The 24,879-nt window shown below is 42.3% G+C and overlaps 1 protein-coding gene across 1 annotated transcript in view; it reads left to right on the top strand.

Annotated features, from left to right (window-relative positions):
* ARHGAP44 (Rho GTPase activating protein 44) overlaps nucleotides 1-24,879 on the top strand; it is a 177,204-nt gene that overhangs the window by 81,673 nt on the left and 70,652 nt on the right. The window contains exons 2-3 of the mRNA XM_049635352.1: nucleotides 16,058-16,097; nucleotides 16,752-16,856. Coding sequence (XP_049491309.1) covers nucleotides 16,058-16,097; nucleotides 16,752-16,856 — 145 coding nt within the window. The remainder of the gene's footprint in view (nucleotides 1-16,057; nucleotides 16,098-16,751; nucleotides 16,857-24,879) is intronic.

Below are 24,879 nucleotides of genomic sequence, written 5' to 3'. Positions count from 1 at the left end.
ATTTTATTTTATTTTATTTTATTTTATTTTATTTTATTTTATTTTATTTTATTTTTATTTATTTTGCCTATTAACTTTATTAATTTAATTTCATTTTTATTAATTTTATTATTTTATTTTCATTTTATCTATCTTATTTTTATTTTATTTGCTTTAATTAATTAATTTATTTTCTTTAAGTTTATTTATTTTTGAGAGAGAGAGAGAGAGAGCAAGCAGGGGAGGGGCAGAGAGAGAGAGGGAGAGAGGGAATCCCAAGCAGGCTCTGCACTGTCAGCCCAGATCCCGACGCAGGGCTCCATCCCGTGAACTGTGAGATCATGACCTGAGTCTAAATCAAGAGTTAGACGCTTAAACTGACTGAGCCACCCAGGCAGCCCTGTATTTATTTATTTATTCTTTTGACCCTGGGATCAAGACCTGAGCTGAGATCAAGAGTCGGATGTTCAGGGGAACCTGCCCGGGTAGTTCAGTCACTTGAGTGTCTGAGGTTGGCTCAGGTCATGATCTCCTGGGTTCGTGAGTTCAAGCCGCTGCATCAGGCTCACTGCTGTCAGCACAGAGCCCGCTTCGGATCCTCTGTCCCCCTCCCTATGTCCCTCCCCAACTTGCACTCTCTCAAAAATAAAACAGTAAAAAAAAATAAGAGTGGGAGGCTTAATCAGCTGAGCCTCCCAGGTGCCCCTTTCCTGGGTACATTTTGAAACAGTAACACATTGCTTATGGCTGGAGCATTTATCAGAACACCTCCTAGGCATCAGGCAAAAGGGAGCCAGGGAGGCATTTGGGGAAGGATGTCTAAGGACAGCGCGGATGATGAATGAGAGGTTAGGATGGTGGAGGTGTAGACGTCAGTTCTGAGCATCTGGTGGTAGTTCAGGGCGGAGCCCTACGGGGCTAAGCCTGGGACTGCACAAATAGAAAGGGAGCGACAGAGGCTGTTCCACATTTCCTAAAGTATATTTGGCACCCAGGAGGTAGTGGTTACTAAGTGTGATGTGAAGCATATTTTCATATTTTTTATGCAGTTGGGAAATGATGGGCTAGCTCACATTAAAGTATTTCATTTACTGCAGGCCTTCTCAGAACCTTTACTATTTTAATAAGACTCCATTAATGGAGAATATAGTGTTCAATGTTTCCTTATTTGTCCACAGGACCTTTTTCTTCAGTGTCTTATGAGTCCGTTTTTTGCATGGGAACACATTTTGAGAAATGCCACCGTGACCGAACAAGCTCACGTACAATGACAATCAAGATTTTTTTGTGGGTGGTGTTGCTCTCCTGAAGCTCATAAGTAGAACAATGCACAATTTTTAGACCAGTTTGCCAGGGTTCTGTTTTGCTGTAGTCTGTTGATGTAAAAAAATAAGAGGTAACTTGTACCCAGATGTCACCTACAGAGTGCTGGTCATCCTGTGGAGTGACTCATCCCCTGGAAATGGTAGCGTTCATTTTCTTGATAATGGATGATGTTCTGTCTTTCATTTACAAAGATGAGGCCCAAAATACCAGGCTTCCTAAAAATAGCATCACCCGTTAGCCCACCTCCCTTCCTGGAAGATTACCTTCCATTGGTCAGTCTTTAATGCTCTCTTGAAATGCTTCTGGAGTGATGGATGGAAGTCTCAGAGGAGTGGAAAATTGGGCTAAGTGACCTTCCTTGCTCCTTCCAACTCAATATCGATGAGTTTTTCAGTCAGTAAAACATGTTCTAGAATGTTCTTAAATGCTTTTGATCGTCATAAATAACTTTTATGGCCCCAAATTAAAAAAAAAAAATTTAACGTTTATTTATTTTTGAGAGACAGAGAGCGACAGAGTGTGATCAGGGGGAGGGGCAGAGAGAGAGGGAGACACAGAATCCAAAGCAGGCTCCAGGCTCTGACCTGTCAGCACAGAGCCCGACACGGGGCTCAAACTCATGAACTACAAAATCATGACCTGAGCCAGAGTCACTCTCAACCGACTGAGCCACCCAGGTGTGCCTGGCCCCAAATTTTTAAGAGCAGACTTAAGCAGAATTTGTCTCCAGCACAAGATACTTTCCTTCAGAGGACCAGGGTTTGTTGCTTTCTTATCAGCTGTGTAGGTACAATGTTTCTTATTGGTTATTTTAGTTTTAATGTAGTTGATGTGTGGGTAATTGCCATAGCTAGCTGTCCAGATGCCCTGAAACTCAGCTCTTTCTTTCAAGCAAAAAGTAGTAAAAAGTTTAAAGAAAATGTTCATATACGTAAAACTTATATTTGTATATCTGTATAATAACATGTATATTTTATGTGTATATTATATATATTGTTTATATGTGGCATATGCTATGTTATATATATGGTTTATACATATGGTATATGATATATATGGTGTGTGTATGCATTATTATTTTTAACCAGAATATAGAGAATCAATGGGCATAATTATTTTTGTTTGTTTTTAGTCTTGTGGGATCATGGTAATCATTTATAGAAGAATATGCTTAATGCTTGGTTTTTGTTATTTTGTTTCATTATCTATTTAATACATAGATTACCTATATTCTTATATGTTCTGAAACATTAAGAGAACCATGAACCTACTGCACAAATTTAGAACCAAATCATGACCAGGACGCGTGGGTGGCTCAGTTAAGCGTCCGATCTCGGCTCAGGTCATGATCTCATGGTTCGTGAGTTCCAGCCCTCCGTCGGGTTCTGTGCTGACGGCTCGGAGCCTGGAGCCTGCTTCGGATTCTGTGTCTCCCTCTCTCTCTGCCCATCCCCTGCTTATGCTTGTGTGCTCGCTTTCTCTCTCTCTCTCTCTCTCTCTCTCAAAAATAAAAACATCAAAAAAATTTAGAACCAAATCACTATCAATTATGCTGAAGTCACCTGTGTATCCCTCCAAATCCAATGTCCCTCGTTTTCCTGGAGAGAGCCACTACTCGAAATTTTGTGATTACAATCTTGGGTTCTTCCCATTTTACTACATCTGTATTTATCCCTTAACAGTATGTTGTTGAGTGATGTTTGGTTTTGAGCTCTATGCGAATGGTATCATTTAAGTAATCTTGCTGTTAGCTATTTCCCCCATTCAACATTGTACCTCCAAGAATCATCCCTTGTTTGGGGTAAATTTTATTTCACTACTTATTACTGTATGATATGTCATTATGCAGCTATATCCCAATTTCTTTTTATTTTTTTATGTTTATTTATTTTTGAGACAGAGAGAGACAAAGCATGAACGGGGGAGGGTCAGAGAGAGAGGGAGACACAGAATCCGAAACAGTCTCCAGGCTCTGAGCTGTCAGCACAGAGCCCGACGTGGGGCTCGAACTCACGGACCGTGAGATCATGACCTGAGCCGAAGTCGGACGCTTAACCGACTGAGCCACCCAGGCGCCCCATATCCCAATTTCTTTATTCTTTCTTAAGTTTTCATTTTAATTCCAGTTAGTTAACACACAGTGTTATATTAACTTCAGGTGCACAGTATATTGCTTCAACACTTGCGCACATCACCTGGTACTCATTTTGATACGCATACTCCTTAATAGCCCCATCACCTATTTAACCCCTCCCCACCTCCCCTCTGGGACCCATCGGTTTGTTCTCTTTAATGAAGAGTCTGCTTCTTGATTTCTCTCTCTCTCATTTCCCCCTTTGCTCATTTGTTTTGTTTCTTAAATGCCCCATATGAGCGAAATCACATGTCTTTCACTGACCGGCTTATTTCGCTCCATCCGTGTCGTTGCAAATGGCATGATTTCATTCCTTTTTTTATGGCTGAGTAATCTTCCATATGACTTCTTTATCCATTCGTTGGTCGATAGACACCTGGGCTGCTTCCGTATCATGGCTGTTACAAATAATGCCGCTATAAACATAGGAGGGCATTGTTCCCCGTTGAATTAGTATTCGTGTGTTCTTTGACACCCAGTAGTGAGATTGCTGGATCATAACGTCATTCTATCTTTAACTTTTCGAGGGCCCTCCTTACTGTTTTCTGCAGTGGCTGCACCATTGTGCCTTCCCACCGACAGTGCACGAGGGTTCCTTTTTCTCCACATCCTCGCCAACACCTGTTGTTTCTTGTGGTGTTGACTTTAGCCATTTGGCCGGTGTGAGCTGGTATCTCATGGTGGTTTTGATTTGTATTTTCCCTGAGGTTGTGGGATGATGAGCATCTTTTCATGTGCCTCTTGGCCCATCTGTATGCTTTTGGAGAAATGTCTGTTCATGTCTTCTGCCCATTTTTTAATTGGATTATTTGCTTTTGGGGGCGTTGAGTTTTAGAAGTTCCTTACATATTTTGGATACTAACTCTAACAGATATGTCATTTGCAAATATCTTCTCCCATTCCACAGGTTGCCTTTTAGTTTTGTTGATTGTTTTCCTTCGCTGTGTAGAAGATTTTTATTTTTATTAAGTCCTGATAGTTTATTTTTGCTTTTGTGTCCTTTGCCTCGGGAGACATATCTTCAAAGAAGTCTCTACAACCAACGTCAAACAAGTTATTGCCTGTGTTCTCCTTTAGGATTTTTATGGTTCATGACTCACATTTAGGTCTTTCATCCATTTTGAATTTGTTTTTGTGCATGGTGTAAGAAAGTGGTCCCCTTTCCTTCTTTTGCATGTTGCTGTCCAGTTTCCCCAGCACCATTTGTTGAAGAGACTGTGTGTTTTTCCATTCAGTATTCTTTCCTACTTTGCCGATGATGAATTGACCATATAATTGTGGGTTTATTCTGGTTATTTTCTATTCTCTTCCATTGACCTATGTGTGTTTTTGTGCCAGGACCATACTGCTTTGATTCCTACAGCTTTGAAATATAACTTGAAGTCTGGAATTGTGATGCCTCCAGCTTTTCTTTTCAAGATTTCTTTAGCTACTCAAGGACTTTTGTGGTCCTGCACAATTTGCTGTTGGTATTTTAAGTTTATTTTCAGAGAAAGAGCATGCACGTGAGCGCGGGAGGGACAGAGCGAGAAGGAGGGTAAAGAGAGAGAATCCCAAGCAGTCTCGTGCTGTCAGCACAGAGCCCAACGCAGGGCTCAAACCCACAAACCATGAGATCATGACCAGAGCCAAAATCAAGAGTTAGACGCTTAACCAATTGAGCCACCCAGACACCCTGCTGTTGGTGTTTTGATAGGGATTGCATGAAATGTGTAGATTGCTTTGGGTGGTATAGACATTTAAACAGTATTTGTTCTCCCAATCCATGAGCATGGAATGTTTTTCTATTTCTTTATGTCACCTGCAATTTCTTTCATCACTTTCTTTTTTTATAGTTTTCAGAGTACAGATCTTTCGCCTCTTTGGTTATGTTTATTCCTAGGTATTGTATTATTTTGGGTGTATCTTTATTCTCTTTTTGATGGAGTTTTTTTCCCCTCATTTTTTAATTTTTATTTTGCAAAAAAAAAAAAAAATCTCACAAAAACCTGCCAGGAATGTTTTATAAATGTCTCCTGGTAAATGTGCAGGGGTTTCTGTAGGATAGTGTTTGTTTTGGAATGCAGGTTCCAACTCATTAGTGATAATGGAATCGATTTAGTGAGCATACTAGAAAATATTAGAGCGCATGAGACATAAAGAGAGTAAATATTCTGTACTGTTTTGTTAAAAGATGTTTTGTTTGGGTACTGAGTTTCAGTCTTAAATGTACAAGATAATGACACATGGTTTTCTACAATGCTGTTAACAATTTATACTTATCGTAGTGCTTCGTAGAGATTCTCATTACTTCGTCTCATCACTATTTGGAATTGTCAGACATGCGTTTTCATCAAACTGGTAGATATAGAATGATATCTCTTTGTAGGTTTCATTTGCATAGTCCTGGTTCCTAATGAGGTTGGCCGTGTTTTTATATATTTGTTAATCATTAGAATTTTCTCATTTAAGCAGTGCCAGTCTTCAGCCTGTTATACTGTAGAGTTGATTTATTTTTTTTTTTAATTGACTTTTGGGAGTTCCTGATACAACCTGAATTTTAATACTTCAGCAGTTACATACTTTTTTACATATATCTTTCTCCATTTTCTGACTTTCTTTTTAGATATTTTTCTCATCTACTGTAACAAGTTCGTTTTCATGTAAATATATTTATTATTCTTTTCTTTTATGGGTGATCTTTTTTTCTGAAAGTGTCATTCCATGGTCAGAAACACAAGATATGCCGTATGTATTTTCCCAGAAGTTTTAACGTCTTGCCTTTTAAGTTTAAGTCTTTAATTCGTTGGGACTTGGCGTTTATGCATAGTGTTGGGTAGAACTCTCTTTTCTTTTCTTTCTTTTTTTGCGGGGGGGGGGGGGAGATATGCAGTTGACCCAGCACTACATATTGAATAACACCCCTTTTCCACAATCTGGGATAACACCTCTATCTATCATTTTGTGTGTGTGAGTCTGTTCCCCAACATTGTCTTCTGTTCTCATGTTCAGTGTGAACACTGATAGAATAAATACTATCTTAATTACTCTGACTTGAGTAAGTTTCAGTGTCTGGAGGTGAAGTTCCTCCAACTTATTCTTCCTACAGATATTCGTGTTTTTTTCTTACATCTTGCATTCCTTATAAGTTTAAGATTTAGCTCATTAACTCAGTTTTAAGTTAATATTTGAAACTTTTTTATTAGGGTTGCATCGGCATAAAGAGAACTGATATCTTTACAAAGTTAATTCTTTCCATAAATATAGTATGTCTCTCAATTTGTCTTTTTAATGTCTTTTACTAATTCTTTCTCTATAAGCTATCGCCAGTCTCTTATTAAATGTATTCTATATTTGTTCCATGTTAAGTGATTTTTAAAATTAGTTTTTCTTAGTATTTGCTGACTATATTGATTTTGTTATATTGCTTTTATAGCCAGCTATCATTGGAAACTTAGATTATTTTAAATAACTTATTTTTTTTAACATTTTTATTTTTGAGAGACAGAGCATGAGCCAGGGAGGAGCAAAGAGAGAGGGAGACACAGAATCTGAAGCAGGCTCCAGGCTCTACCTAAGCTGTCAGCACAGAGCCTGCTGGGGGGCTCAAACCCACAAATTATGAGATCATGACTTGAGCTGAAGTCAGACACATAACTGACTGAGCCATCCAGGCACCCCAGTTATTTTCTATAACTTCTGTAGGTTATATTAGTTTAGGTTCTTTCTCTTTAGTTTTTAAATCTTCTATTTTAGTTGCTTACTTGTAAGCTGGGTAGAAAGCGATAGTAGGCATTTTTGTCTTATTCTTGACTTCAAAGGGAATATTTTTAACATGTTCCCATTAAGAATAATGTTTTATAGGTATGTTTGAAAATACAAACATAAGGATTTTCCTTAACAATTTTAAAATTTTTTCATGAATAGGCATTGAATTTTATTCAACATTTTGTCTGCATTGCCGGAGATAGTCATGGTTTATCATTTAACCTGTCAGCGTGAAGAATTACACTTGCAGATTTCTAGTGTTAAAGCACTCCTGGGACAACTAGCTGACTCAGTCAATGGAGCATGTAAATCTTGATCTTGGGGTTGTGAGTTCGAGCCCCACGATGGGTATAGAGATTACTTAAAATCTTAGAAGAGCCTGGGTGGCTCAGTCGGTTAAGTGTCCGACTTCAGCTCAGGTCATGATCTCATGGTTTGTGAGTTTGAGCCCCATGTTGGGTTCTGTGCTGACAGCTCAGAGCCTGGAGCCTGCTTCAGATCCTTTGTGTCCCTCTCTCTGCCCCTCCCCCGCTCACAAGTGCACTCTCTTGCTCTCTTTTTCTCTTTTTCTCAAAAATAAACAAACATTAAAAAACCACAAAAGTAAAGTCTTAAAAACCCACAAAAACCACTCATGCAGTCTAGCAATTTATCTGATTTGCTCATAATGTGCTAATTAATTTTGTTTAGGGTATTTGTATCATTGTTAATATACAGAACCAGTCTATGATTGATTTTCTTTGCACATCCTTGTGTAGTTTTTGTAACACGTTATACTTGTCTCTTAGAATGAGCTGCGGGTGTAGCTTCTTTTTTTATTCTTTTGAAGTTTGTGCAAGTTTGGAAAGAAGCATTTCTTGGAAATTTTCTTGCCAAACACCTTGGTCCTCTTTTTCCATCGTGGAAAGATATTTAATTGCTGCTTTAATGTTTTTTAAATGTTTATAGGACTATTCAGGCATCCAATTAATTCTTTTTTTTAATGTTTATTATTTTTGAGAGAGAGAGAGACAGAGTGTGAGTAGAGAAGGGGCAGAGAGAGAGAGAGGGAGACACAGAATCCGAAGCAGGCTCCAGGCTCTGAGCTGTCAGCACAGAGCCCAACTCGAGGCTTGAACTCAGGAATAGCGCGATCATGACCTGAGCCAAATTTGCACTCTTAACCGACTGAGCCACCCAGGCGCCCCTGGCATCCTATTTATTCTTGAGTCACTTTGCACTTGCTTTATTTTTCTATTTGGCCATTTTGTCTGTTTTCAAATAAAACTGTTCGTCACTTTCATTTATTGTTTTCATCTCTACGGTATCACAAACCTCGAGATCATGATCTCAGCCGAAATCAAGAGTAGTACGCTTGACTGACTGAGCCATCCCGGCATCCCAAGTTTCTGTATTTTTTTTAAAGTATCACTTTGCTCACAAGTTGATATCCAGTATTGTAATTGTTTTTCAATTCTAAATATTTAAAAAATTCTAACACCTTCATTTTGACCTATGAGCTATTTAGAATTGTTTCCAAATCTTGTTTTGTTGTTGTTGCTTTTTAATTTTAACTTTTTAGTGAATGATTTCAAACTAAATTGCACCGGGATCAGAAAACATCACCTGCAAGGCATCTGTTCTTTGGGGTTGATCGAGAAGAGCTTTATAGGCTAATAAGTGGTTAATTTTTGGAAATGAATTCTTGTGTGCATGAGAATTTATATTCTATAGTGATGATATTCAGGGTTCCACGTATGTCTGTCAAATAAATCGTGTTGACTTAGGTTTTTCAGATCCTCTGTATCTTGATTAACTTTTTTTCTGCCTTACCTCTCATTAATTAAAAGGGAAATGCTGACATTTCAATTATGGTAGATTTTTTAAAGGCTTCCTGAAGTTCTGTCAGTTTTGATTTATATACTTTGTGATTCTAAACAGGTACATCCAAGTTTCAAATTCTCATAGCCCCTAGATGAGGTAGACTTTTATCATTATATTGCGATCCTCTCTCCCTTTTAATGTCGTTTTTTGGTTTTTTTTGTTATTTTATTTTATTTTATTTTATTTTATTTTATTTTATTTTATTTTTATTTTATTTATTTTTTGCCTCAAAGTCTATTTTGGCCAACATTATTATAATGTTAATTAGAAATAGCCTGGTATGTTTTTTTTCCCTGTTTTTCTCTTTAATCTTCCTGATTGTTTATGTTTTAAAATTTTTTTTTTTCAACGTTTTTTATTTATTTTTGGGACAGAGAGAGACAGAGCATGAACGGGGGAGGGGCAGAGAGAGAGGGAGACACAGAATCGGAAACAGGCTTCAGGCTCCGAGCCCTCAGCCCAGAGCCTGACGCGGGGCTCGAACTCACGGACCGCGAGATCGTGACCTGGCTGAAGTCGGACGCTTAACCGACTGCGCCACCCAGGCGCCCCTGTTTATGTTTTAGATACAGTTCTTAGTTTTTAAAAATCTAGCTCTATGCTAATTCTCTTTATTATTATTTATTTTTATGCTGAACATGTTTAGTGTTTAAATGGCGTGTTTAGGCCTTTTTAAAAAATGTTTATTTTTGAGAGAGAGACAAAGAGAGTGCCAACCTGGGAGGGACAGAGAGGAGGGTGGGGAGAGAGGGTGCATGCAGGCACAAGTGAGGGAGGGGCAGAGAGAGAGGACAGAAGATCCAAAGGGGGCTCCACGAAGACAGCAAAAAGCTGGATGTGGGACTCTCAGGAACCCCGAGATCATGACCTGAGCCAAAGGCAGACACTCAACCAACTGAGCCACCCAGGCTCCCCCAGGAGCTGAGAATACTTAACTCCCCTCCCTCATTCACCTCATCCTCCCTCATTGACTTCTGCTATTGTCTATTATCTCGATTTTCTTTTAAGAAATTATTTTTTTACTTTAAAAATTTGCACAAAGTAAACCTCACGTTTTCGTTACGGTTCTTTGAGTTTTAACACACATGGATTTGTGTCACCACCAGCACAAACAGGATACGGGGCAACCCATCACCTTAAAAAATTCCCATTGGAGGGGCACCTGCGTGGCTCTGTCGATTGGGCATCTGACTCTTGATTTCAGCTCAGGGCGTGATCCCAGGGTTGTGGGATCAAGTTCTGCGTCAGGCTCCATGCTGAGCGGAAGATTCTCTCTCCCTCCCTCCCCTGCTCGCACGCTGTAGGTTTTTGGCATTTTCTACATAGACAATAATGTCATCTGTAAATAGGGATATTTTAATTTGTTCCTTTCAGATCTCTTTGGTTTACGTTTACTTTTCTGGCCTTACTGCACTGACTCAGACGCGTAGCACTGTGTTGAATGAATGTCAAGTACAGACATACTGGCCTTGTTCTTGGTCTTCGGAAGTCAAGCACCTCATCTTGCACCACTAACTATAATGTTAACTGTAGGATATTGTTTTTGGTTTGTTTTGTTTTGTTTTACACATGTTATTTAAGTTGAGGACATTCCCTTCTATTGTTAGCTTTCTGAGAGTTTTCACCAAGAATGGGTTTTGAATTGAATTGCGTATGCTTTTTCTACATCTATTGATATGATCCGGTTTTTCTTCTTCAGTCTGTATTTGAGATGATGGATTACACTGATTGATTTTCAAATCCCTGGAACAAACCCACCTTGGTCATGGTAAATAATTATTTTTATGTATTATTGAATTCTTTTGGTAATCTTTTGTTAAGGATTTGTACGTCTATATTCATGGGGAATATTAGTCTATAGTTATCTTACTTTTATTTATTTATTTATTTTTACTGTTTTTTGTCTAGCTTTGGTATCAAAAGAATATTCGCTTCATAAAATGAATTGGGAAGTATTCCCTCCTCTTCTATATTCTGTAAGACATCGTATAGAATTGGTGTCAATTCTTCTTGAAACATTTGGTAGAATTATTTTGTGAAGACTTCGCGGGGTGGGAGGTAGTTAATCGTAGAAGTTCAAATTCCTACTAGTTACAGACTATTAAGATTGTCTATTCCTATTGGGTATATTATAGTAACTTTTTTTTTGAATAATTAGTCCATCATATACAAGTTGTCAAATTTACATGTGTAAGGTTGTTCAAAGACATTTTGAAATTTAGTGTTCTGTAGTGATATTTCCTGTTTCACTCCTACTATTGGTGATTTGTCTTTTTCTTTCTTTTCAGTCATGCTACACTGTATTTCAATTGTCCTTAGTTTTTTAAAGGACCCGATCTTTCTTTCATTGATTTTTCTCTATTATTATTTTTTTGTTTTAAATTCACTCATTTCTGCCCTTATCTTTATGATGTCCTTCCTTTGGATTTATTTTAACTCACTTTTTATAGGTGTTGCAGTAGGAACTTATATTTTAATTTGAGAATGTTTCTTTTTCTAATGTGTGGATTTTAGTGCTACCAGTTTCCCTCTTTAGCACTGCTTTGGCTGCATCCAACATTTTGATACATGGTATTTTCATTTTTATTCAGGTCAGTATTTTTTATTTCTTTTGAGGCTTTCTCTTTGGCCCATGGATTATTTAGAGGTGTTTCATTTAGTGTCCAAGTATTTGAACTTTGCAATATTTTCTTCTTATCTTTCTGTTACTGATTTCTACTTTGACATCTTCTGTGGTTGGATAATGCATTGTCTATGATTTCATTTATTTCAAGTTAATTGAGGTTTGTTTTATGACCCCAGATGTTGTATGTTGTATATGTCCCATGAGCCCTGGAAAAAGTATGTCTGCTGATGTTGAATGCAGTGTTCTATAAATGTCAGTTAAAATCTATTGGTTAATGGAGTTATTGTGTCCTTACTTATTCTTCCTAATTTTGTATATCTAGTTGGTCTATCAATAATTGAGAGAGGAAGTACTGATGTCTCCAGTTACGAATGTGGATTTGTCTATGTGTCCTTTTAGTTCTATAAGTTTCTGCTTTATGTATTTTGCAGTATTGTTGTTTAGTTCATACACACTTGGGACTGCTGTGTCTTCCTATTTGATTGATCTTTTATGAATATATGATTCTCCTTTCTGTCTCTAGTCATTTTCTCTGTCTTAGAAGCCTACTTCATATGTTAATATGGGTACTCCTGCTTGCTTTTGACTAATGTTTATGTAGTATATTTTTCTACAATTTTACTTTCAACCTACTTATATAATTATATTTGAAGTGAGATTCTCATTCGACTCAGGTCATGATCTCACCTTCCCAAGTTCGAGCCCCATGTGGGACTCTGCTGACAGCTCAGAGCCTGGAGCCTGCTTCAGATTCTGTGTCTTTCTCTCTACCCCTCCCCTGCTTGCACTCTGTCTCTCAAAAATGAATAAACGTTAAAAAAGAAAATAGTCCTTTGAAGTGAGATTCTCTTAGACAACATATTTAACCTACTCTGCCAATCTCTATTAACTGGTATATTTACACCATTTACATTTAACATAAGTATGGCTGGTTTAGGGCTTACGTCCACTATTTTTTATTTTATGTTTGGTTTTTCTGTTTTTCATTGTTTTGTTTTGTCTTTCCTTCTGGGTTAGGTTACATTTTGATTCCTCTATAACATGTTTGAGTGTATCTTCTTATGTAGCTTTTTTAGCCGTGGCTCTGGTTATTACATATATGCAGCTTATGACAGCATACTAGTATCTTTATTTTACCAGTTTCAGTGAAATCTAGAACCTTTACTTCCCTTTATGTCCCTTTATCCTCTTCCAAATAAAGTATAATTGTATTAAATATTTCCTTTACATACATATAGAGCCATATACACAATGTTATAAATTTTTTGCTTCAACCATTAATAGAGGAAACTCAAGGGGAGAAAGAAGACTATCTTATTTACTATTTTTGACCACCAGGTTCTTTTTTCGTTCCTGATACTTGAAGGTTATTTCTTTTACCATTTCTTTTTCTTTGTTTAGAACTTCCCTTAGCAGTTCTTTAAGACGAGCCTGCTGATGACACGTTTTGTTAGTTTTCTTTTATCTGAGAACATCCTGATGTTTTTCCATTCCTAAAGGATATTTTAATTGGATATAGGATTGTAGGTTAGCAGTTATTTTCTTTCAGTACTTGGAAAATGGTGTACCACATCCCTCTGTCCTCTGTAGTCTCTCATCAGAAATCTTCTGTAATTTGAGTTGTTTCCCCTCCATTAGTAAGGTATCATTTTTGTCTCACTGTTATCAAGTCTTTCTTTGTCTTTAGTTTTCAGAAATTTGACTATGAGTCTTGGTGAGGACTTCCTTGTGTTTATCCTGTTTGTATGTGCTCAGCTTCTTGAATATTACATCTTTTGCCAAATTGGGGCAGTTTTCAGCCATTATACCTTTGAGTATTTTTTCAGCCCCCTTCTTTTCCCTCTTCTGGGACTGATGACATCAACATTTAATCTTCCACTATAGTTCCACAGGTCCCTAATGCTTTGGTTTGGGTTGTTTGTTCTATCTTTGTTCTGTTGTTTAGACTGGGAAATTTCTCTTGTGCTTTCTTGCAGTTCACAGATTTTTCCTCTGCTTTCTCCATTCGACAGTTGAACCCATCCACCAGGAATTTTTTTTGGGTGGGGGGGCGGTGATTTTTGAGAGAGACAGAGTACAGAGAGAGAGGGAGACACGGAATCAGAAGCAGGCTCCAGGCTCCGAGCTGTCAGCACAGAGCCCGACACGGGGCTCAAACCCACAAAACATGAGATCCTGACCTGAGCCAAAGTCAGACCCCCAAACGAGTGAGCCATCAAGGCACCCCCTCCCCACCTACCAGGATTTTTAACTTAGATTATTACAGTTTTCAACTTTAAAATTTTCATTTCCTTCTTTTTTATATCTTCTGTTCTGAGACTTTCTATTTTTTTTATTCATTTCAAGCACGTTCATAAATGCTTATCAAAGCATTTTCTTGGCGAATGCTTTAAAGTCTTTGTCAGATAATTCAAACGTCTCCATCATCCTGCTCTTGGCATTCATTGATTGCCTTCATTCAACTTGGGATCTTTCTGGTTCTTGATAGGATAAGCAATTTTTTATTGATACTTGACTATTGTCTTATATGATGAGATTCTGGGTTTTATTTAAACTTTCTCTTTTAGCTGACTTCCTCTGATCTCATTCTAGCAAGGGAAGGGAGAATTCTGCTTTGTTACTGCCAGGTGGAAATAGAAGTCCTGGTTCCCCCCTTGGCCGTCACTGGTTCCCATACTCCCAAGAGGGTGATGCCCCTCGTTACTGCTGGGTGAGAGTGGGAATTCTGGCTCCCCATTAGGCCTTCACTGATACCGCCCTGGCTGGGAGTGGCTCATTGCTCCCCACTAGGCTTCCATTGTTGCCATCCAGAGGGTGGTTTTGTTACTGCTGGATGATGGTGAAAGTCTCGACTCCCCTGGGCCTCCCTTTACACCACATTCCCAGAGGAGGAGACAGAGGCTTTGTCAACACAAGGTGAGGGTGGATGTGTGGACCGCTCATATGGCTTCCATTGTGATAGCTGAGAAGTGACAAATGTCCCAGCTCCATACTCAAACGTCTCTGATGGTACACTGGCCAAGAGGAAGGGGAGGATTGGGTGCTTTGTTATAGCCAGGCAAGGGTGAAAGGCTAGGTGCCCTTCCCAGTGTTGGCTGGTGTGGATGGGGTAGGACAACGGTTTTTTCTTCTGTAGCATTTGGCTGGAGTGAGCAGTCATTATCTATGAACATTTTCTATCTTGCTAGGCTGCCGCCTTCCGGATCCCTGGGCTACAGGGACCTGGCTTTTGTTGGACTTTTTATCCCTGCACTCACTGGTATTTCCATTCACAGCTTCAAGTGTGGAATATGTGAGACAGAAGTCCCATATTTCACACCATGCCGTTCGTTGGGTCTGGCGGTCACTGGCCAGTCTACCTTCTGTCCACCTTGCAAAGTCTTGTGTTTTATACGGAAAGCCCCAAGGTTTTGCTTTTAGTTAGCGACGGGAAATAGGTGAAATGTGTTCCCTCCGTCTCCCCAGGAGTGGAAGTCCTGGCACTAATATTTCAGTATATCATTAGTTCTTCAGTATTTCATACATATGTTGCCATCTTTGACAATTCTGGTCGTTGAAGTTCTTCAGGCTCTCCATATATTGTGTTTTCTTCCTTTGTACCTTGAGTGTTGATCATCTGTTTTCATGGGAATTTGCAGTTTGTATGTGTGAGTGTGAGAGGGAGAGAGTGACCCCCAGAGAGACAAGATGACAGAGAACACACCCACGGGAGAGAAATCATTGACCGAACCTTATCTCTGAGATTCTCTAGACAATAAATTAGGAATGCTTTGCACCATATAAGATTCGCATTCTCCCCTGATGTGATGCAGGGGTTGCTAAGAGGTTGGGGGCACTTCGGCCCGTGTCCAGGTTCTTTCTCCAGATGTGTTCATCTCGGGTTCAAGCTCCCCCACCCCCACTTTCTGGCAGGGGCGCCTAACGCTTGGTTGCCAGATCTGAATGGTGGCATTTGAGTTTATCACTAGGAATCCACGTTTTCTCCTTGTTTGCTGTTTATCGATCCCTGGTCAGATTTCTGTTACTTTTACTTGCTTGTTTGGGGGAGGCCATGGGGTACAAGTTGGGGAACATGCTTAATTCTGTTACTTAAAAAAAAAAAAAAAAAGAATGTCTGTAACAACAGAAATGGTTTTGCTGTCCTTCATCCCGGGTTGAGACGGTAATAGACTCTTCAGAGGATCTTACTTGCCAGAGTATTTAAGGTTCCCAGTAAATGACAGTATGGTCTGTATTTTCTCTTGCTAGAAATGTCTGCTAATAATGTGTGTTCTTCTAGTCTCACCATGAGCAGAGGAAGTGGGGAATAAGTACGAGACTGTGTTCTTAATTTTTTCTTTTTTTTTTTTTTTCACTGATATATTTCTCAATTTTTTCTTTAGGGCAGAAAAGACTGAAGTTCTGAGTGAAGACCTTCTTCAGGTAAGGTTGTCACAGGCCCCTTAGCATATAGACATGAAATATATCTTCCCGTTAAAACTGAGTCGTTCCCAGTGCCCGTTTAAACCGCTTACACTGCTCCTCATGCAGTCTGTTTAGACACAGCTTCTTTCCCTTTATGATATTACTTTATTTTTTTTTAATGTTTATTTAGGTGGGGTTTCTTTTTTAGGTTTTGTTTTTTTTTTTTTTTTTTGAGAGAGAGACAGAGACAGAACGTGAGCGGGGGAGGGACAGAAAGAGAGGGAGACACAGAATCCAAAGCAGGCTCCAGGCTCTGAGCCATCAGCACAGAGCCCAATGCAGGACTCGAACTCATGACCTGAGCTGAAGTCGGAGGCTCAACCGACTGAGCCACCCAGTCACCCCTATATATTACTTTAAATACCGGTTTAGGTAAGACTTTTCGGGAGACCTGGCTGTCATTTCACTGCGGGGTCACAGAGTCTCCTGGTCTTTGATTGTCCCTCCCTCCCCCCAGCTCCGGTTCTCCAGCGTTGGGTGTTGAGTCCCCAGCAGTGCTTGTCTCTGCACAGACACGGGGTAGGCTCTTCTCTCTCGGTTGCCCGGATGGATGGCCCTGCTTCTCCTGACCTTGCCCTCACCTGGTAACCCCGCCCGCTGCTCTGTGTGCAGGTTGAGAAACGCCTGGAGCTGGTGAAGCAAGTCTCCCACAGCACGCACAAGAAGCTCACCGCATGTCTCCAGGGCCAGCAAGGGGCCGAGGCTGACAAGCGCTCTGTAAGTACCCCCCACGCCCTGACCGCACCATCCCGGCAGCTTAAACCTGGCCATCGGAGGACAGGGGTCCCGCTCCTGGGGCCGTGTTTGGTTACGCTGTGTTTCTACGGCCATTTCTGTGTCTGAGGGTTGACGTGTCCTGTGTTTCTGCCGTGTGGCAGCCCCTTCCCACCCCTTCCTGCCCTTGAACCCTGCCCGAGGCATCCTTCCCCACCCTCAGCAGGCAAGACCCTGCCCCTCTGTCCCTCTCTTTGTTCTCCCCAGAGGGGGGCAACCAGGGTGTGCTTGGGATTCCACGGTTAGGGAAGCTCTAAGCTGTCTTCTCTCTGCTTTGTCTCACTTACAGGCTCCCTGTGCCTCCAGAGTATTTAGGATCCCATGGAAAAAAATCCCCCCTAGGGCACCTGTAAAGACCGTTGTGAAAATTATTTTCCCTATAATGAAAACTTTATTTTATTTGTTTATTTTTAAAGTGTATTTATTTTGAGAGAGACAGAGACAGTGCGAGTGGGGAAGAGGCAGAAAGAGGGAGAAAGAGGGAATCCCAAGCAGGCCCCGTGCTGCCAGCACAGAGCCCGATGCGGGTTTCGAACTCCTGAAACCGTGAGATCATAACCTGAACCGAAACCAAGAGTTGGAGGCTTAACCGACTGAGCCACCCGGGCACCCCTTCCCTGTAAGGGAAGGCTACTGAAAGGTTAATAAAGGTTAATGAAACCTTGAAAGAGAGCCTGACAAATGAAGGTATCCTAATGTCTTTGTGTGTAAGCTGCGTTAGTAACAAGAGGCATTGCCTGTTGCGATCCTGTTGAACAGTCCTTGCTGGAACCAGTCGTCTCTGGCTTCCCTCCTGACCTCCTCCCCGCCCCCAACTCCACCAGAGGTTAAAACAAATTCTTAGAGGTTCCATTGGCTTTATTACAAGGACTCTGCCATCTAGGAGGTTTTAATCCTCCTTGAGTTTATAGTCAACATGCTTGGTGTCTTTCTGTCTCTGGCATGCAGTTACTGTTGACCTCTGCTTCCCAGTGGTCTTCCTGAGCCTCCCACCCCCAGCTTGAGCGGGCTCATGTTGAGTGACTGTCACGCGATGTGTCCGGATGCTTCATCCCGTCTCATGCTGCCATTCTAGAACCTTCCCTGTCAATCATTCCATCTTCTTCCCAGTGCTCGTGTCTTCTTTCTTAACATTCCCAGAAGGAATCACTTATGTGTGGTAGAAAGAAAATGTTCACAGGGTTTGGGAAATATCTGTGGAAGTAATTCTGTGTGTATCCAGTGTTTTAGCAAGGGGCACCCGAACCGTCTAAAGGGAGAGTCTACAGGGGCGCCTAGGAGGCTCAGTCAGTTAAGTGTCCGACTTCGGCTGAGGTCATGATCTCAAGGTTCGTGAGTTCGAGCCCCGCATCAGGCTCTGTGCGACAGCTCGGAGCCTGGAGCCCGCTTCACATTCTGTGTCTCCCCCTCTCTCTCTGCCCCTACCCCACTCAAGCTCAGGAGTAGCATCCAAATGTTACCACTAGGGGTTTGAAACTGGCCTTTGGTGTTGGTAGGTTGATTCTTGCTAGACCTTTTTTTTTTTTTTCCCCTGGGATAAGATAAAATAGCCTAGACCTGTAGGGTTTTAATTGGACTGAGGGTCTTTGCAAACTGTATCAGTTAGGAGGCATTTGGCTCCCCACGTGTTGTAAAATATATTAATAGGAAATTTAAGATAGGGAGAGGCCACCAGGTTTGGGGATCATTGGCATTGAAAAGATAAGTTTGATGGGGGAGGGAGACACTATGTCATGGAGGGCCACACAGGGAAACACCAGGGTCAGACAGGACAGAGAGCGGCAAGTGCATGCAAGAGTTGATCGTGCTTTCCCTTGGAAGGAATAGTTGAGGCAGGATAAAGAGGCTTAGAGTTGGCCGGATTGAGTAACTTCGGCAGGCTCTGGGGCACGGGGCCGTCTCTAATGTCTGGTACCTGGCTCTGAGGTGGTTAGGGTAGGTGGATGGTGGATTGGACAGTGAGACCCCCATAAACGAATGCGTTGGGGTGCAAGCTGTGGGTTGGTTGGTTTTCATTCGAAAGGCACAGTCATGGGTGAATTGTTGACTGTCTCTGAGAACTGGCTAACCCGTGACTCCTGGGTGGCTCAGTCAGTTGAGCATCCAACTTTGTCTCATCTCACAGTTTGTGGGTTAGAGCCCCGTGTTGGTCTCACTGCTTTCTGCACAGAGCTCACGTCAGAACCTCTGACCCCCTCTCTCTGCCCCTTTCCAGACTCATTCTCTGTCTCTCTCAAAAATAAATAAACTGAGGGTGGCTCAGTTGGTTGAGCATCCGATTTTAGCTCGGGTCATGATCTCATGGTTCATAGGTTCGAGCCCCGCATTGGGCTCTATGCTGACAGCTCAGAGCCTGGAGCTTGCTTCAGATTCCGTGTCTCCCTTTCTCTCTGCCCCTCCCTCACTTGTGCTCTGTCTCTGTCTCTCTCTCTCTCAAAAAATAAACATTTAAAAAAAAAAATCAGCTAACCCTGGCAGAGGTGGTCCCCCCAGGGTCATCAAGGCACCAGATGTCAAAGCCTCAGATTACAACAAATACAGGACATAGTTAACACACTGATTAATTGTGACTTTTGCATAAAGGATCTTACTTATCACTTAATGAGATGTCTGAGGTAGTGGGTCCCGAGGTATATTCATCAGCTTTGGGCCAGCATGTCTGTGATGTTCTTGTCCCTCCTAGTAGTTGTAATGTGGCTGCTCTGGCTCCAGGCATCACATCTTCATGTTAACCCCATCAGAGGCAGAACACGTGAGGGTGGTATAGAAGATGAACTATCTTTGCATGCTTGTTTCTGTTTTGTTTTTATCGGGGAAGAGAAAAGCCTTTCCCAGAATAATTTATTTTATGTTGCCCTAGCTGCAAGGGAGGCTAAGGAGGGGAATACGTGTTGGGGAGAAATGGTGTTGCCATGGCTGGCCATGATTCGCTAGCTGGGACACAGGTGATGGGGCTGCTGTTGGGGGGGGGGGGGGGGGAGGGAGGGCACACAGTGGCTGTTGTCAGGCCCTGAGGATTACAGTGATCACTATACAAATTGGACACCCCTCTGGTCGACCTGGAGGAAGTCTGTGCTCAACACGGGGGGTATTGCTCAAATACGTTTAGGTCAGTGATTCCACAGCATAAATTTCAAGCATCTGATTTGGTCATTGATTTCTTGAGCTGATCAGTCTTCTCGTGTCCTCCTGGGACCGAATATATGATCTGGCAGGAAAGAAAGTCAAAGAGCTATTTTAAATATTGAACAGCCTCAGACCGGCCAGAAAAAAATGTCCAAGGCCGTGACTCAAATCCATTTTTCCAGTTTTTTTTCTGAAGTAACACATCCAGGGGTTTAATAGGAGCCATGGCACTTATTAATTGCCTCATACTGAAATACGTGCTCATTTCTCTGAGATTATTAGGTAAGGAGATATGTCAAGATCCAAGGAACAGGCAAAAAGAAAAAGGGATTAAAAGTGAGAACCTTAACCGTGTCTCCCTTTCTCTATGCCCCTCCCCTGCTCATGCTCTGTGTCTCTCAAAAAATAAAATAAAACATTAAAAAAAAATTTTTTTTTAAAGAGGGGGGTGCCTGGGTAGTTCAGTCAGTTGAGCGTCTGACTTTAGCTCAGGTCATGATCTTGTGTTCATGGGTTCGAGCCCCACGTCAGGCTCTGTGCTGACAGCTCAGAGCCTGGAGCCCACTTTGGATTCTATGTTTCCCTTTCTGTCTGCCCCTCCCCTGCTCACGCTCTGTCTCTCTCTGTCTCTCAAAAAATAAAACATTAAAAAAAATTTTAAGTGAGAAACTGAAAAAAAAAAAAAAATAGAAGAGAATGGGGAAGATTGGCAGTGAAGAAAGTAATGAGCTAACACCAAACGAGGAAGGTAGGTGTTCAGAGAGGGAGATGTAAATACAGAGAACAGACTGATGGAGGCCAGAGGGTAGGCGGTAGGGGGATGGGTGAAAGGGGTGGAGGGGAGAGGGAGGTCCAGGCTTCCAGTTATGGGATGAATAAGTCACAGGGATGACAGCCTGGGGAATGGTCAGTGGTGTGGTGATATCATACAACGGTGACAGTCCGCATAGATAACGTGCGTGGGTATAGGGTTGTCGAATCACTACATTATGCATCTGAAACTAACGTATCATCGTCTGCCATCTATACTTCTGTAAAAAGAGAGGGAGAGGGAGAGAGAGGGTCAAGAGATGGTCCTCGGGGAATAAGGCCAGCGGAAATGAGAGGTGGAGTCCTAGAGTCTCAGGATGGGAAGGGACTTTATCCCGGAAGGTGCACAGCTTTCTATTGGAGCCCATGGCAGTTTGTTGCTACTCGTCACTTTTCTTTTTTTTTTAATGTTCATTTATTTTGGGAGAGCGGGGGAGGGGCAAACAGGAAATCCCAAGAAGGCTCCATGCTGTCAGCGCAGAGCCTGATGCAGGGCTTGATCCCACGACTGTGAGATCATGCTCTGAGCTGAAACAAAGAGTCGGACGCTTAACCGACTGCGCCGCCCAGGCACCCCCTTATTTGGCGCTTGTTTTTAAACAAGCTCGCTAGTTGTGGGTTTTTTTGTTTTTTGTTTGTTTTGTTGTGTTTTTTGAGAGAGAACGAGAGCAAGTAGGGGAAGGGCAGAGAGAGAAAGGGAGACACAGAATCCGAAGCAGGCTCCAGGCTCCGAGCTGTCGGCACAGAGCCTGACATGGGGCTCCAACTCACGAACCGCGAGATCATGACCTGAGCCGAAGTCGGACGCTCAACCAACTGAGCCACCCACGCGCCCCCAAGTTCATTAGTTCTTAGCAGTTTAGTGGTTTCCAACCCTCCAGCCTTACTGTATACCTGAAAGCCGGGGCTGGCTGTCACATGGGAGCAGACAGAGGAGTGGAGTTTGGTTGGCACTGTCTCAGTGACCCGAGCAGCATTATTCAGTGGGTACTGAGCTAAACCAGATTCCTTATGTGGGATGGAGACTAGAGAAGATACGAATCAGGTTGCCATTTTGCTTCCTTTAGTCCAGGCCAGTAGCTGGTTAATTCATTGGTTTCTGAGACCGTCAGTATAATGAACATGATTGGTTTTTCACCGTCCTTGTGCTTCTTCTGTAGGGCATTCCCATTCAACAAGCACACAGTTAGGAGGAGTCCTTCTCTACCTTAATCACTAAATACTTGGAAAGGGCCACGTCTGCCACGTGAAGCCACACTTAATGCCGCGTGCTGAGCAAACCCAGCAAGATCCCTGTTCTCTGGAGGCTCACAGTCTTGCAGGGAAGCAGCCATTCCGTGGAGTCAGTAATTAGGCATCACTAGGAATTAAGTAGTAGAGGGTTTCTGTGAGGAAGTGGCCTTTAAGGACAGCAGAACATAGTGGCACCAAAAGATGTCAAGGTGCCTGTAGGACAGGGGATGACATGTGCAGAGTTTTCAGAGACAGCAAGGAGTCGGGGGCATTTTCGAGAAACACGAGGGGGTCGTAGAGTATGGATGATGACAAGGGGAGAGGCAGGAAATGGGACAGCGGGGACCCCATCTCACTGTGTAGGCATGGTAAGGATTTGGACTTGATCTCTAAGATTAGTGGGGAGCCAGTGCTTTAATCAGGAGCAGCATGGTCTGATTTATTGGCAGTTGTGTGAAAAATGGGGCGGTGGCTATGGTGGGGCATAGGGGGCAGGGGCCCCAGTTGTGTGGGGCAGGGGCTATGGGGGAAGTAAGAGAGACAAATATGGCGGCGATCTTTGGGAGATAACACCAGGATCAGGGAAGAGGGAGAGAAATTGGCAGATGTGGTAGATACACCATGTAGAGCATCCGGGTCTTGAATGGACATGGGGGTTTGAAGAGTCAAGAGGGCTTTCGGGGTCTCTCTGGCTCGAGCGACTCTAGACTCCATAAGATTTGATGAGATCGCTTAAGGAGATAAATGGCCTTGAGTCAAGAGCCCCAGGACCTGCAACATTTTAAGCCCTCACTGGCGGAGGATCTAGCAAAGAAGGTGGAACAGTCAAGAATGGTACAGGAAAACCACCTCCGTGACTCCTAGACATTACCCTTTATTTTTCTCTTTCCACACCCAGACTTTCGGGAGGGCCCACTGTCTTCCTTCAGACAATTTCCACATGCTTCAGGATTTGCTACCCTCGTCCATGCAGGCATCATCTCTGGCCTAAACATAGCTGTTCCCAACGGGTCCCCCACTCTCCACTCCAAACCCATCCCCGTTATAATCCACTGTCTACAACGGAGATCAGACAATGCCACTGTCCTGCTTCAGTCCCACCCAAAGATTCCCATTGTAGAATAACATTTGAGCTCCTCACCCTGACCCTTGGGCCCTAATGATACGCCTTCCCCTGCATCTCTGAGCTCAGCTCTTGTTCCCGCCCGCTATCATCATTGTCCCAACAGCACTGACCGGTCGCAGAACACGGGGGTGCCCGCAACTTTTTTATTTTTCAATTCTCAGCTCCTAATTAGGGTTCTCAGCACCTAATGTGTTCGTTCCCTTCCTCCCCCCATCACATCACCTCATTTTATTTCCTTCATCGTGTGTAATATGATTATCAGAAATCCTTAAGATCATTCCCCTCCACGAATACATGAGTTCCACGGGAGCAGGGATCTTGCCCATCTATCACGACCACATTTTTAATGCCTAGAACAGGGCCCACCACAGGGTAGGCAATGCTAAAAATACATCTGTGTCATGAATGGATGGCCCAGGAGTATTTTAGGCACAGGACCTGCCTAATGTGTCAGCAAGCCAGTTTGAATCTTTCCTTTTCTCTCCAGAAGCAATTTAGCATCATGATCTTAAGCTCTGGAAGCTGACCACCTGAGCTTGAAGCCCAGGTCCACTGCTTCCTGATTATACCTGACCTTGGACAAGTCAGTTAGCTTTGTATATCTCTTGCCTTCTTCATTTGGTAAGAACAGTAACGAATTTCTACCCAATAACGTTGTTTGAGAGCTCAGTGAGGTAATACACAGGAATGCCTAGCACAGTGCTTAACGTTAGTAAATATTCAAGAGGTGTAACCCACTGCCATTATTGGGGCCCCACCGTTCAGCTGAAATGACCATTGACAACTACTGAGCCCTGAGCAGCCCGTCTGGGCTGTATCTTTTGGGGAGTGAACTCGGGAGTTGCCTGGGCTTGGAATCAGCAGTTTTCAGTACTAGAGGGTACGGGTGTGTATGTTGGGGAAACAGAGTGGATATTAGGATTAGACTTTTTGTCTCTTAGTCATTCTACAAAGTGTGTTGATTGTTCCTGAGATAATTTTAGAGGGAACAGTCATCTCAGAAAAGTCGATTTGATGACTTCCAGACCCTGGAACATTGTGGCTTCCCTAACCTTAATTCTTAAGGTTCTATCAGTCCTCTAGAATTGGGGGGAAGTTTATTTTAGTTTTTTGTAATGTTTATTTATTTTTTGAAAGAGAGAGATGGAACGAGAGTAGGGGAGATGCCGAGAGAGAGGGAGACACAGAATCCGAAGCAGGCTCCAGGCTCTGAGCTGTCTGCACAGAGCCCGACAAGGGGCTCAAACCCACGAACCATGAGATCATGACCTGAGCTGAAGTCGGACACTCAACCGACTAAGCCAGCCAGGTGCCCCAGTAGAGGACTTGTTTAAATAAATGTTGTCGTCTTCGTTCAGTGATCTATGTATCCGTTAGAAACAGAAAGAAAGAATGGGCCAGCTGTGTGTGTCACCATGGGAAATGGAGCCCACGGTATCTCCACACCAAGCAGAGAGCAAGATGTAGAGTCGTGTAAGTTATATGCCAACATTTGTGGGGGGAAATAGATCCACTAAGAACAGACACACTGAGTATAATGGATCCACTTAGAATCTTTGCGGAAGGGTACACAAAAGGCTGGTCCCTGTCACTGGCTCTCTGGTGGCAAGAGTCACAGATGCAAGGGACACTGGTTGCTGTAACCCTTCTGGTGACTTCATGCGCCATGCC

Source organism: Panthera uncia, chromosome E1, assembly GCF_023721935.1.
Source record: "Panthera uncia isolate 11264 chromosome E1, Puncia_PCG_1.0, whole genome shotgun sequence".
NCBI lineage: Eukaryota > Metazoa > Chordata > Mammalia > Carnivora > Felidae > Panthera > Panthera uncia.
This window is presented reverse-complemented; position numbering and strand designations above follow the sequence as displayed.